General features: G+C 38.8%; 1 protein-coding gene across 1 annotated transcript in view; it reads right to left on the bottom strand.

Annotated features, from left to right (window-relative positions):
* LOC135466527 (uncharacterized) overlaps positions 1 to 5,032 on the bottom strand; it is a 58,442-nt gene extending 53,410 nt beyond the window's left edge. Inside the window, exon 1 of the mRNA XM_064744058.1 lies at positions 4,874 to 5,032. Within this exon, the coding sequence (XP_064600128.1) occupies positions 4,874 to 4,930 (57 nt within the window). The 5' untranslated portion in view covers positions 4,931 to 5,032. The remainder of the gene's footprint in view (positions 1 to 4,873) is intronic.
* Between the last annotated feature and the right edge of the window lie 11,078 nt (positions 5,033 to 16,110).

Below are 16,110 nucleotides of genomic sequence, written 5' to 3'. Positions count from 1 at the left end.
CTTTAAGACTTGAGACCAGATACCTATGGTTTGAAGAGTTGTGACCAGAAGCCCATGGCCTGAAGACCTGTGAACAAATACCTATGGCTTAAGGAGTTCACCAGATACCAACAGATACCAATGGCCTGAAAAATTGTGACCAGATACCAATGGCCTGAAAACTTGTGACAAGATACCAATGGCTTGAGGAGTTGACCAGATGCCCATGGTTTGAAGACTTGTGGCCAGATACCCATGGCCTGAAGACTTGTGACCAGATGCCCATGGTCTGAAGACTTGTGACCAGATGCCCATGGCTTGAAGACTTGTGACCAGATACCAATGGATTGTAGACTTGTTACCAGATACCAATGGCCTGAAGATTTGTGACCAGATACCAATGGATTGTAGACTTGTGATCAGATACCAATGAATTGTGGACTTGTGATCAGATATCAATGAATTGTAGATTTGTGATCAGATACCAATGGATTGTAGACTTGTGATCAGATACCAATGGATTGTAGGCTTTTGGTCAGATACCAATGGATTGTAGACTTGCGATCACATACCAATGTATTGTAGATTTGTGATCAGATACCAATGTATTGTACACTTGTGACCAGATACCAATGGATTGTAGACTTATGACCAGATACCAGTGGCCTGTAAACTTGAGACTAGATACTAATGGCTTGAGGAGTTGACCAGGTGCCCATGGCCTGATAACTTCTGACCAGATACCAATTGCCTGAAGACTTGAGACTAGATACCAGATACCAATGACTTGAAGAGTTGTGAATAGATGTCATTGGCATAAAGATTTGTGACCCGATACCAATGGCCTGAAGACTTATGGCCAGATACCAGTGGCCTGTAAACCTGTGACCAGATACTAACGGCTTGGGGAGTTGACCAGTTGCCCATGGCCTGATGACTTCCGACCAGATACCAATCGCCTGAAGACTTGAGACCAGATATGGATAGTAGACTTATGGCCAGATTCCAAAGGCCTTAGATATATAGCTATTTCACATATTGGCACTAAATGTGGAATAATAATCTGAAAATTAATCACAGGAAGTGTACATGTATTAAATAGAATGTAACGTAAAAATGGCAAAACAATAGGTGGTGTTCTTTTTATCATCTCCCATGAACACCAGATGTGGTCTTCTTACAAGGCTGTGACAGGTTTGGGTGGCTGGTTTTAAACCCAGAGAAAGCCATGACTAGAGTACATAAAGATGTACTACATGTAAATGGGCCAGGATGGGTATAGCCTCCGTGAGGTCTAGAGGACAGGCTAAAGCAGTTGTCTACCAACTGTTTCCTGTTACCACTAAACACAACTAGCCCTAATGACTCTGGCAACTCTCCAAGGTCCAAACAACAACAACAGATGCGCAGAACTGCCACAAGTCTGAGACTGTACTCTCCTGTGTGACTTTACAGGATAATATATACCCCCTATCAAGAAGTTCAGCCAGCCTGAATTCCAGGCAACAGACCGCCATGAGGTCTCATTAGTTTCCAGTATTGACTGCTTAATTGCATCTTTTGGTCCAGACTTAATGCTGATACTTTCCACACATTCTCTATTGCCTAACACACATGTTGATTATGCTCTCCTCCCAACCTTTACTACATGTACTTCATTACAAATTTCAGTATAACAGCACTCAATTATATTTACCTATCGTTACATCATTGATTAAAAACAGATTCATTTCTTATCAGCGAGTTTATTCCAAACCCTACTAAACAGATTAAAAATCTTTTAATATCTATGTGTACTCCTAATCTCAATGCTCATATTCTCATTGCTAAATCCAGAATTGCTTGACTCATTCCCAGATTGCTCACATTCTGATTGCTAATATCATGAAATGCCTTGATATTCCCAGATTGCTCACATTCTGATTGCTAATATCATGAAATGCCTTGATATTCCCAGATTGCTCACATTCTGATTGCTAATATCATGAAATGCCTTGATATTCCTAGATTGCTCATATTCTGATTGCTAATATCATGAAATGCCTTGATATTCCCAGATTGCAAATATTCTGATTGCTAATATCATGAAATGCCTTGATATTCCCAGATTGCAAATATTCTGATTGCTAATATCATGAATTGTTTGACTCATTCCCAGATTGCTCATATTCTTATTGCAAATGTCATGAATTGCTTCACTCAATCCTGATTTCTCATATATCTATCTCTGCAGGCAGTCATGACAAGGTAGCTTAGGCTGTCCTACCTGTAGTTAATGATGACAAGATACAGGTACTGATGACTAGCTACAGGTAGCTGAGGCTGTAATCTCTGTAGGTAGTGATGACAAGCTACAGGTAGTTGAGGCTGTAATATCTTCAGGTAGAGATGTCAAGCGACAGGTAGTGATGAAAATCTACAGGTAGGCTGTAATACCTTCAGGTATAGTCATGTCAAGCCACTGGTAGTGACAACAAGCTACAGGTAGTGATATCAAGGGAAAGGTAGTGATGACAAACAACAGGTGGTGATGACAAGCTACAGATAGTGATGAAAATCTACAGGTATAACTGAGGCTGTAGTATCTTCAGGTATAGTGATGTCAAGCTGCTGGTAGCGATGACAAGCTATGGGTAGTGATATCAAGGGACAGGTAGTGATGACAAACAACTGGTTGTGATGACAAGCTACAGGTAGTGATGAAAATGGGTAGCTGATGCAGGTAGTGAAGCTTCAGGTAGAGGCTGTAATCTAAGCAGGTGGTGATGACAAGCTATGGGTAGTGATGACAAGCTACATGTAACTGAGACTGTAATATCTTCAGGTGAGTGCAAATATACTAAAGTGTTATTTTATACTGATCATGTCTCTTTATGTTTCTTTTTAATGTCTATTATGTATAGGATCCACTTGTTAACTTGTTTTCTGTTTCAGTGGCAAGTTTAACAGTTAAAAGCGTAACCTTCATAATTTGGATGCAATCCTTTACTTTTGAATATAAAAAATATGTTATATATGTTCAGAACTGCTATTTACACAAAAGGATTTTGTAACATGCCAGGTGTCACCATTTACAATGGTTTGTATTTATTTTACATGAATCCCAAGAGTTCTAATTAATGTAAGTCATAAGCAGAGAGAATAAAAGAACAAATAAAAGAAAAATGGGGCAATAAAATGATTTAAATATAAAAATAAATGTACTTCGATGTTAGTGCATCAAAAACGCCCAATGCACTCCAGCAGGAGATCCAGTATCATCATTCCATTTTTGAATCAGCTTTATTCAAATTGTGACACTGATTTGCATGTGGCATTGATTTATAATGAATTTATTATCATTTCAAAAGAAGAGTTAAAGTGTCTGTCAACATATAAAGTACACAAGACCTCTTTATATCTCCTGTCCTCCTAGGGCAAAGCTTTATTTCTGAACTTCATGATCACTGACTTATTCTTTGCTTTATATTTATGAAAGGTATGTATTCTTGCTATTATTTTCAGTCAGTTTCAAACAAAAATAAAAGAGCTGAAAAACTGACCTCTGTGATAAATATTTATAAGCATATTTTCAGTCAGGCACATGTATATGTAGTGATGACGAGCAACAGGTAACCGAGGTTGTAATACATACAAGCATGTGACAACGTAATACATACAAGCACGTGACAACGTAGAGGTATATAATGAAGACAAGAGTAATGGTGAATTGTTTTACATGTGTAGGCCTTTGTACATGTAAGATAGCCAAAATGAGACAGCACACATGGGTGAGGGTGCTTCTGGAAACAGATGGCCAATCCCAGGGTGGTCTGGTCTGATTAACTGGCCCTCTTAACAGACTGACCAGCAGAATGTCCTGGCCACAAGTCTGCTGATAAGTCTATACGTGTCAAGAGGTACATGTGTACACTCTGCAAACCATTAGGGGCTCCATGAGTTGAGGCTAAACTTGAACATCATGCATTCAACTGACTTTCATGACCTAACTGTAGTCTCTTGCAAATTTAAGTATGACACTACACAAGGTTACTCAATGTCTACTTAGTGCAATATACAAAGTATGCTTGTGTATGCCTGGAGCAAAGCATCTCATGTTAACTTGGTGGCTGATATTGTCATGAGAAGAAAGTCCTTTAATACATATTCAAGTGCTTATGGTTTATATTAATTATTCAGTTTTACAATTATACTTCACATTCAGATAATATAATATGAACATTTTTATCTCTGATTATTTCCAAGATAATGATTTGTTAGCCTTGAGTTAATTTTAGGGTTATCAAAAATACATGCCTTGGTGTTACGGAAGTTATGCATTCACAATATTTCATATTGTGAGAGCATATACAGCTGTATGCAAGAACAGTGAGAACATAAACAGCTACATGTAAGAACAGTGAGAACATGTATATATAAAGCTGTATGTGAGAACATATACTGCTGTAAGTGAGAACGTAAATAGCTGTGAGAACAATGAGAACATATACAGCCGTAAGTGAGAACATAAACAGTTGTATGTGACCCTTACACAATGTGATCCTTATACATTTGTTATTCACAAGTCAATAACTATATACAGTATGTACTTATGAAAACTACTTTCATGACTACCATTTTTTGCATAGTTTCTTTATACATTGTAAGTAGGTCAAAATTTGGTCCTTGCATTGGATTAACAATGAAATGCAAATCACAGAACATGGTGTCAAATGACTACACTTACATTTATTAATTTAAGTCATCATTAGGTTGACATATTCTGAAACAATAAATGCAAAGAATTTTCAGAAAAGGACATATAAATACACAGATATACCAATCCATCAACTCATAACCAAAACCAGAATCTGTTGTCAATAAAGGAAACTGTAAGTGGATGAAGACAACTCACCATAAGATAGCCAGATGGCTGTGCCCTGCAGACCTCTAACTTCTGGCCAGAATCCATGATCAGGAGAGGACAGGTTGACTAGAGTCTGCTTCAGTAGGTTGAGAATCCACTAGCCCAGGTACCAGAGTTGGTCATTCCATAGCTCATCTACTGACCATGGCATGGTCCATCCAGCCAGAAATTTGAGGAACTGAATATAGACGAAGTAAAGGATAAAGTAAGGGAGAATCCTCATCTCAGTAACATCTAGTACTGACCACTCCATAGCCTTTCAAGTCAGGAAGCTCAAAGTGACCAGCTGAATCAAGGGATTAAGCATGTATAGTTCTATAAACAGAGGGTCAGTGGAGATCAGAGAGAGCAGGGATGCCCTGGTCAAGGCTGGACATCATGCAGACCTGCTAGATTACTGGAGACCAGTGGCGGTTAAGTGGTCACACATGCCTCTCTTTATAGAGAGAAACTCTAGCCGGCTAATTCTTCCTGAGAATATCTCCTCCTTTCATGTCATGCCCAGGTGTACAGTTATTATCTACATGTAGTTCCACATAACACTATATCAGCTAAATAGCTTCCAAAACAAACACAACAGACTCTGTATAATTAACAGAAAACTGCCCCTCGTTTATTTCCTTATATATCTGATTAGTGTTTAACCCAGGAATTACAAATTTTTCAGTGTTATGCTGAGGTGGGGAGCCCATGTTTATGGGTGAGAGAAACCTGAGTGACAGGAACACAGACTGGTTTATATCGATTTTGGTTTGGTATGCTTTCCTTCAAGTGATGTTCAAGTATAGTACCGTTCATGTGGTATTTAAATATACATGTAGGTTAATTGTTAGAGAAAAGACCTGATCCAGCAATATATTCAGCTAGTGGCCTTCATGGCTTTATTTATTTATTTATTTCTTTGGTGTTTTGTGCCATACTCAAGAATTTTTCACTTATACCACGGCGGCCAGCATTATGGTGGAAGGAAACCAGGCAGAGCCAGGGGGTTCATGGCTTTAAATAGTTTCTCTGCATAAATGAAACTGGATAAAATGAATTAAAAGGAAATAAAACTCTTGAACAAAGCAAGGAGGAAATGGTCCCACTTCACAGAGAACAATTCACCAGTTTCTTTAACTGGGTTAATTACTGCGCATCAGTGGTGTCCACTGTGAACTTGTGAATTGAACTGACACTTCTTATTGGTCTGACTGTGGAGGAAAACGGGCGGTGTATCCAACTGCACTCCTCAATTTGTAACCAAGCTCAACACATACATGTATGCATACAACATCTGGCCAAGGTCGTTGATACTATCACTCTACACATTTCGTGCATCATGAACTATTTAGCACATAATCGTGACACTATATATATCTATACACATGCAACTGGCACTTTTTTCCTTCATAAACACAAGGCGCTGTATTTCTGGACTGTCTACATTAAATTTTATTTCAAATTCATAATGTTTTAAAATTTTTTAGAGGTTAAACCTTATAGATACGTACCATAATGAAATGTTATTACCACTACATATCTTGTTTACTTGGAAGTATTGTAGGTGGGCAGCTACTTGCAAGATGACCAGTTTTCACCAGTCACCAAAAACACCCACAATGGTTGGCTAATAATCAGTTATCCTGTAGGTTAACATTTGATTCATAAGGGAGGGAATTCTTACCACTGGACCAGAAATACCTTTTTTATAATCCTACTTCAGAACAGCTAGCAAAACAAATTGAAAGTAGTCGTGAAACATTACCACCATGATGACAGTTGTACAAATCTACCCAGGCTTTTTCATTCTCCCTGTCAACGTACTTCTCCATAAGCCTTTCCACAAGTGGCCCTGAAGTTTGGCAACTCTGCACTAACAAGGCGTTTTTAAGGGCTCATCCGTTAGCACTGCTCAGTAGTTGCAGCTCGCAGACAGTCAAAAGTACTGAACACAAGGTATAAAACCAGCAAAAAGCAGAAAAACTAAAACTGCTCAGATGTGTATGGGGAAAAAAATTTTCTGCAAAAAAAGATCATAGGAGAAAAAGATCAGAATGTGTGTTTTTTCATTTGACTGTTATGTTGGGTTTCTATTTAAAATGGCTGAGCCGAACTGTGGGTGTTTGCAGTATGAGATGGTAAACCTTGTGACTGTGCTGGATGTGCCTCTCACATTCTTACTAGCACATCCCCAAATATTTGCTCACCACTGGTGGTATTTGAGGGTGGAAGTTGTGGGGGGGGGGAGAGGGGGGAGAGGGGGGAGGGGAGGGAGGCTGAGGACTGCAATGTTTCTGTTATAAAACAGTGTGTCTTTTCTCCAGGGAGAGGATACTGATGATCAAAGTTTCTACTGGCGGCTAACCAGGAAAGTTTTATGAAAAATAAATCCCACGGCACAACATATATTTCTGCAAATGAAGTACGTGTAATTGGCCATTTGCATAACATAATATACATGTAAGTGTACGGATTAAAAATCCAGCATATTAGTATTAGCACAATGCTTGATAGGAGCTATTGACTGACAATTGAACTACATGTAGGCCTACTGCGGGAATCAGTATCTATACCGAAACAGGGCTCACTGAATGAATAGAAGTTGTGATCCATGTGTATCTTTTGTTATCCAACCCAGTGTCTAAACCCCACTGAATGTCCAACCCAGTTTCTAAACCCCACTGGAAGTCCAACCCAGTGTCTAAACCCCACTGAAAGTCCAACCCAGTGTCTAAACCCCACTGAAAGTCCAACCCAGTGTCTAAACCCCACTGAAAGTCCAACCCAGTTTCTAAACCCCACTGAAAGTCCAACCCAGTTTCTAAACCCCACTGAAAGAAGATAAACTATGATTTTATTGGCCAAATCTTGAAGTAAGGAAAGCAAGCCCATTACTTATTACAGCTTGAAAATTTGCAAAAGCTTAGTGAAATATAATCATTCAACCAGAGTGTAAAGATGTTAAGATACTGGTAAGATCGAAAGAAAAAGGGTTTAATTATAAGAAGCCTTTTCTATGGTAAAAATGTGGTTTTGTAATCCTTCAGCCTGTCTGCATGTTTGCAAGGTGTGTATTCAAGTATATTCTGAAGGCATAATACTGTGTTAACTGATAAACACTTTTTTCAAGATCTAAAACTGGCCAACCCAACCAATGTAGTTTTGTCTCCAAAAGTCAAATGAAAACTGTGCATAAATTGACACTGATTAAAGTAAAAATGAAAGTAACTGGAGTAGCTTTCCAGTGCTTCTACTAGCAGTAGCTAGTGGAAATTTCCCTTTATCTCAGATGGTAGAGCACTGGACTGCCCAAACCCGAATGGCAGAGAACACAGAATCAATTTTCCAAACATTTAATAATGAATTAAACCATGAGTTTAGCAATATATGACGTGATGGATGATGCAGTAAAGAGTGGGGAGGGGGGGGGGGGTGGAGAGTGTAGCGGGAGCAGTTTCAAAGTGCTTATTCTACCTGTAGCTACTGGAATTTTTCCTTCAGCTCAGTTGGTAGAGCGCTGGACTTTGGCTGCCGAGACACAATTTCAAATCCTTATGTGCCCCATCATGTGAAATCGTTCAACCATTATAGTTGTGCCATGACTTAACAGCTTCCAAGAAGCATGGGGCTCTGAGCCTGTAAATGTGGGTGTATTTGGAGAGGGGAAGGATTTAAGCAGGGAGGAGTGCAACAGGAGCAGCTTTCCAGTGCTCATACTGGCAATGACTAGTGAAAATGTTATTTTAGCTCAGTTGGTACAGTGCTGAACTTTGGCTGCTGAGATCCGAGTTCAATTCGTGGTAGTGAAATTCTTCAGCCATTACAGTAGTATAACTGTGTAATAATAAAGCTTCTGGGGCCTTGAGAGCCCCTCACCCTTGCCTTGACTGTGATAATGTCCAGCCCCTCCACCTACCTCCCACACAGTGATTCATGACACACACTTCAGATCCGCTCCCTAAGCCACTGATACTGCTGGTAAATACATCTTAAATACCATGTTTGAAATTTACCATTAAATATGTCTGTGAATATTGACTTTAATCATATATCTTTTAAATGTAAATGCATGTATACTACTGTAAATAAATTTCCATTTTGTAGCTTTTGTCTGAATTGTTTTCTTTTCAAGCTTGAATTTGTGGATGAATTATCACTTTCTGTGTTTGAAGCCATATGGGTAAATACATTTTCAAAGTTTGTTTAGACACTTCCTAAAAAAAAAGTGTCAGAGACGGTTTGTCACAATATCACAACATAAAAGAATGCTAATATGGTATACAGCACAAACCTGTGATGTTAGCAAAACATAAGTACATGCTTACACTGTGACACAGTTCATGCACCAGTTTCATATGTAAGGTTCTTAGTTGTTAGTGTAACAAAGACAATCTTCCTGAGCCACATCAATGCTCTATTAATCAATGTTAATTTTAACACTAGCACATGTATGTACTGGCCTTAATTCTATTCATAGCACAAAAAGCAATTTCTGATCGGTGTTTTCTTCTGTACTTAAGAATATTTCACTTACAATGGTGGCTGGCATTATGATGGGAGAAACCGATGATCATGTTGTACGTTGCTGGCGGATCTTCCTCGTAAAATCGGAGAGGAAGACAGTGTCATGAGCTCACAGCGACTGTATGAGAAAAATGAGAGGCTGTTAATTTGGTTTTATCGAAATCATACAGATCAGGCCACTGTTCGTGCAATACGCACGCTAAACCACTTAGAAGCTTTTAACAGTTTCATACTGTTCTCTTTTCATACTGAAAATTCTCTTTCAGTGGATATAACCATACTATTACATTGCAATCAGAGTTATCCCCCTTTATACAGTGCTCATGGCTTAGCCTGCACTTTTCAAGGATTTCTTATGTTGTAGGGTGATGATCTTCAAAGCCCGCAGTCCTGCTGAAATTGCAGTGTACATATTTGTGCGCGTTTGTACTTTCCCTGAGATGAGGTGGCAGAATTCACTGGTACCAAATATCAGAGCAAAGCTAATCTCACATCAATAATGACAATGGTCACAAATAACATGTCATTTCACTGAACATAGCATTATGTGTTTAGTTATAATACATAAAGCATACCAAAGGCTTTTCTCAGCCCGGATTCCTTTCATCTCAGACCTGTCAAACACTGAAACACAAAGAAACAGATACTGCTGGGCCTAGTCCGAATATTTTGCCTAGAACTGACACACTGAGGTAATGGACTGATGGACCTAATGGACTGGTCAGCTCCTGTCAGAGTGCCTTACATCTGAAAATGTTAAATATACTCAACAAAAATATAAACACACAAAGCAATTTTTATATTGTTTTTCCCTCAGTATTACATAATGTGTTCACTCAATAATTAGGGTAAGTGTTCATTATCAATTGTGGCTTCATTTTCCACCACATTTTCACATTTCTGAGCAATAATCCAGGAGCTATGGCATCGTGAAAACAGAGTGGATGGTAAACACAGTTCACAGCACTCAGTGCCGAGTGTGTCCACCATTAGCATCACGAAGAGCGGTACATCTGTTTGGTATAGACATGACCAAATTGTCAATGGTGGCCCGTGGAAATGTTGTCCCCTCCTCCTGGATTGCCGAACACAGATGGCAGATGTTCTGTGGAACTGGGACAGGTTGTCTCACAAACTTATCCAGAATTTCCAGCCCAGTTATAAATAAAATGTCTGTGTGAGAGCAATGGCTTGCACTACTATGTAGTACACAACTTTGACAAGAACGTCAGCTGGGACCAAAATGTTACTTCTTGTTTAAGGACTGTATTAATACGGTACAGGTAAATAACATAATGTTGTAATCCTGAATAGTTACATTATACATATTTCATTGTAAGTTGAGAGTGGCCTCCCCTTGTGTTGCAGTTATGGCCCCTCAACTGTAGAGCCACTAGAAGCACACAATGGCTGGACAAATACAGACTTTGAAATCTATACCATCAGGTTGTCAGTTGGGAACATTATGCGTTCAATACATTCTTTTTTGACTGCAAGCGGAGTTATATCGCTATTTAACTTAGCCCAAGATGTAACGTCCAGTTTGTCTAGTTTACTGTGGTACATACGCTGTATGTATAGTTTACTGTGGTACATATGCTGTATGTATAGTTTACTGTGGTTCATATGCTGTATGTATTGTTTCCTGTGGTACATACACTGTATGTATAGTTTACTGTGGTACATATGCTGTATGTATAGTTTACTGTGGTGCATACGCTGTATGTATAGTTTACTGTGGTACATATGCTATATGTATAGTTTACTGTGGTACATATGCTATATGTATAGTTTACTGTGATACATACACCATATGTATAGTTTACTGGTACATATGCTGTATGTCTAGTTTACTGTGATACATACACTATATGTATAGTTTACTGGTACATACGCTGTATGTCTAGTTTACTGTGGTTCATATGCTGTATGTATAGTTTACTGGTACATACGCTGTATGTATAGTTTACTGTGGTACATATGCTGTATGTATAGTTTACTGTGGTACATATGCTGTATGTATAGTTTACTGTGGTTCATACGCTGTATGTATAGTTTACTGTGGTACATACGCTGAATGTGTATAGTTTACTATGGTGTATGTATAGTTTACTGTGGTGCATACGCTGTATGTATAGTTTACTGTGGTTCATACGCTGTATGTATAGTTTACTGTGGTGGATACGCTGAATGTATAGTTTACTGTGGTACATACGCTGTATGTATAGTTTACTATGGTACATATGCTGTATTCATAGTTTACTGTGATACATACACTATGTGTACAGTTTACTGGTACATACGCTGTATGTATAGTTTACTGTATGTATAGTAAACTATACATAGTTTACTATAGTTTACTGTATGTATAGTTTACTGTGGTTCATACGCTGTATGTATAGTTTACTGTGGTACATACGCTGAATGTGTATAGTTTACTATGGTGTATGTATAGTTTACTGTGGTGCATACGCTGTATGTATAGTTTACTGTGGTTCATACGCTGTATGTATAGTTTACTGTGGTGGATACGCTGAATGTATAGTTTACTGTGGTACATACGCTGTATGTATAGTTTACTATGGTACATATGCTGTATTCATAGTTTACTGTGATACATACACTATGTGTACAGTTTACTGGTACATACGCTGTATGTATAGTTTACTGTGGTACATACGCTGTATGTATAGTTTACTGTGGTACATATGCTATATGTATAGTTTACTGTGGTACATACACTATGTGTACAGTTTACTGGTACATACGCTGTATGTATAGTTTACTGTGGTACATATGCTGTATGTATAGTTTACTGTGGTACATACACTATGTGTACAGTTTACTGGTACATACGCTGTATGTATAGTTTACTGTGGTACATACGCTGTATGTATAGTTCACTGTGGTACATACGCTGTATGTATAGTTCACTGTGGTACATATGCTGTATGTATAGTTTACTGTGATACATATGATATATGTGTAGTTTACTGTGGTACATATGCCGTATGTATAGTTTACTGGTACATACGCTGTATGTATAGTTTATTGTGGTGGATACCCTGAATGTATAGTTTAATGTGGTACATACGCTGTATGTATAGTTTACTATGGTATATATGCTGTATTTATAGTTTACTGTGGTACATACGCTGTATGTATAGTTTGCTATGGTACATACGGTGCATGTATAGTTTACCGTGGTTCATACGATGTATGTATAGTTTACTGCGATACATACGCTGTATGTATAGTTTACTGTGGTACAAACGCTGTATTTATAGCTTACTGTGGTACATACACTGTATGTATAGTTTACTGTGGTACATGTACATTCTCTTTACCTAAAGTATGAGCAAGATGACCCTAACCAACAGTGAAACATTGTTATTGTTAAATGCTGATTACATAGCACCAGGACATCATGCACGAAACAGAAATTTGATCAAAATCGCAGTTTCAAAAGAAACCTACATGTGGGTCACCTAAGTATAATTCATTTATTTGATTACCGGCCACGATATTACTTGACGTGTTTTACGTCGTACATAAGAATATGGCTAAAATAGGTCCAAGCATTATGGTCGGAGGGAGGCGGGCAGAGACCAGGGAAAACCCATGACCATCTGCAGGGCTGCTGTTAGACCTTCCCCTGTACGGCCGGAGCAGAAGCCAGTGGTGAGCTGGACTTGAATTCACAGCGACCACATTGGGGAGAGGCTCCTGGGTCTTTGCGCCACGCTGGCACATTAGCCACCTTGACCACAGAGGCCCCCACCTCATTATGAACCTGCATACCAAATATAAAATCTGTTCACTTCTATTGCGGTCACATGGTGCATACGGACTGACGGTCGGACAGGTGGACATCATAATGGCCTTATGCCCCCGGCATAACATGCCAATGGGGTAAGAAAATTATACTGTATTTAGATCCTATGTCTAATCTTTCTTGATAGAAAAATGGCGATATTGAACATAAAAAGGCTTCCAACATCATGTGAATTTCCACCACGGTGAAAATATTTCAACCAGGGCGAAAATTATTTACACTGTGATGGAAACAGCAGAAAAAATATTTTTCGGTGGAAATATATTTGTATCACGTAAATATCAGAAAATGTTGACAATAGACCTCAAGGTTTAATTTAACTGAACTAAACCGCAAATCACTAACTTCACTGATAAACAGCTTGATAAGTTCTTTTAATAGCAAGTATAAAGAAAGCAGCCAAAAAATTCAAACGAAATTGTATGGCACTGATAAGCCACTGTAGTACTACATTTTTCATCACACCACTGTCCTCAGCATACCCTCAGCTGTGCTTATCATAACTTTTCATCTCGCACGCGATGCTGAGAGCTGATATCACAGCACCCTCTAGTGTATATGGGCTAACTCTCGTCCAGACTCCTTACAGCAGATGTACTGCTCACTACGTCTGCTTTACACCTCTATCACTAGATAAGCTTGAGCCTTAAAGCCTGTGAAACGTGCATATGCTTATATATATATATATATGAAAGGAATGGCAACCCCATGCCCAAGTATGATGTGTGCTAATGCGGGGGAAAAAAAAAGTCATCAGTTCATTATCTGGGTTTGTCTCCTTTTTAACACAGGTGTAAGAGGGAGGGATTCGCATAGATACAGATATACCAGTGGATGGACAGAGATGCCATGATAATGGAAAGGGAACTCAGTTCAGAGAAAAGATGGTCATTGGGCCTATATTACATCAATTCATTAAACCTTGAACTAATAACTACATACTACATGTATCTAGAATTTCTTCCATCACAGTAAAAAGGAGGGCAACAGCCTGGAGACTTTCATAATGTAACCACCTAAACACAGTTTCCAAGGAAGGGTTAGTGACCCCACCTTTAATTAGATCTGCAAAAAAAGTTTCCTTGCATTATTGTAGGTTTTGCAATGAAATAACAGGTGTGAGATGGAATCATTTACTAAACAGGTCTCACAAAGACCTGAGTCATGGTGACTGAATCTAAATCCAGTCGGTGAACAAGGACATTGACCTGTATAGTAGGATGCTGCACAAACCGAAAGGTCACATGTGGAAACATTTGATGGAAAAACCTCCCTTTCGTGTCATTTATCCCAGTCACACTGCAACAATCTACAGAAAAGGGTTCATTACTCTGAAACAGAAATGGTATTACATGAATGACATCTTTAATTAAGAGGCCTGTCTTAACCAGTGCGTCAGTTACTCATTACCAGAGACACCAATATGACTCGGTACCCACTCAAAGAATACAGAGACCCCTTCGCGGGATAGAGAAGTGTATAGGTTATTAAAACTTCAAGGACAAGTGTTGAGCATTTGTTGACATTCAGGCATTTTAAAGATTTCAAGGCAGATAGGGAGTCACTTAATATAAAACATTTCAATGGTTTAAACACGTTAAGAAACTTGGAGAGCCATTAGAATACCCGTTAACTCTGCAGAGTAAACAGACACCTAGTCAGATAATCTAGACTTGTTTACCATAATTTAGTTCTGGGATGCTTATGGCAGTCACAACCTTACATTATCAAGGCATTTCGAGGCATCAGAAAAAATCTGCAAATACTCTGACCAATTTCTTTTAATGTAATCATTACAACACATTCTGCTGACATCTGAAGGGTCAGACTTCTTAACCTGAGACAACACTTCCAACAAAATGTTCGGAATACAAAGATGCCAAGGAGGAATAATACAGCCTTGGACCATAAGTTGGTCGGCACCAGATCTCTGGAGATATTGTTACCCTTGAGCCTAAAAAACTGGATCCTTTAGATTATCTTACATATTATATGAGACATCATACACAGATGCTTCCAGAAAAGCAGAGGCCGAATTTCCAGTGGCGGACTGAAGTTTAGTAACATATTCTAAAGTACGGAACTGACGTCTAATGTATAATTACGCAGTACCTGAAGCACACTGAGTGGTGTTGTCCTAAAACTCCCTGTACATATCCAGAGAGCAGCACATTGCACGGCCATCCAGTTTAGCCTCAAGGGAAACCCATGCTGAGTCATACACTTCACAACAGTAATCTAAATGTGTTCGGATAAGGGTCTATACAGAAGTAACAAACTGGCCTTATCTGCTCCCATGATTTCCAGGATCATGGGGAGCAGATAAGGCCAGTTTGTTTGTTTGGTAAGCATTGAACAGTAAGGGCTAGGGTGGGTGTTCATTAATATTCATGAAGTGACGCTTGGTATCACATGATTTCTGTGTTTAGGCTTAGTCTCACCAATTGTGTCCTCATGCAGAGCTATTTAATCAGCATCATAAATAAATATTTTCAAGTTTTGATCAGAAACATGTTTAGATAAAGAAAATGCATCTGTACAAACTTAAAGTATGATTAGAAGAAAGGTTGAGGTGGTATTGTTTTTGTTTCCTGACATGACTTCCTACATCACCATGACTGCAGTGACCTTGGCGTTGTTCAAGATTTATGTACAACATTTGCTAGTGGTGAGAGTGATGTAAAGCAAATGTAGAGAGCGATGCATGCGCTGTAAGGATTTTGTGTTTTAGGGTCCTAGTTATCTCCCCTAAAAATGGCGACCGCAAGGAATGTAGCATTAAATGGGTAGTGGTAAGATTCCAACCCTTTCTCTAGGTATGCGTGGCTTAAGCATTAGTCCTGAATATTAACGAGTACGCTGTACAAGCAACATCAACCAGCCT

The sequence above is a fragment of the Liolophura sinensis genome, chromosome 6, assembly GCF_032854445.1.
Source record: "Liolophura sinensis isolate JHLJ2023 chromosome 6, CUHK_Ljap_v2, whole genome shotgun sequence".
NCBI lineage: Eukaryota > Metazoa > Mollusca > Polyplacophora > Chitonida > Chitonidae > Liolophura > Liolophura sinensis.
Note: the sequence above shows the minus strand (reverse complement) of the source record. Positions and strands in the feature narration are given on the sequence as shown.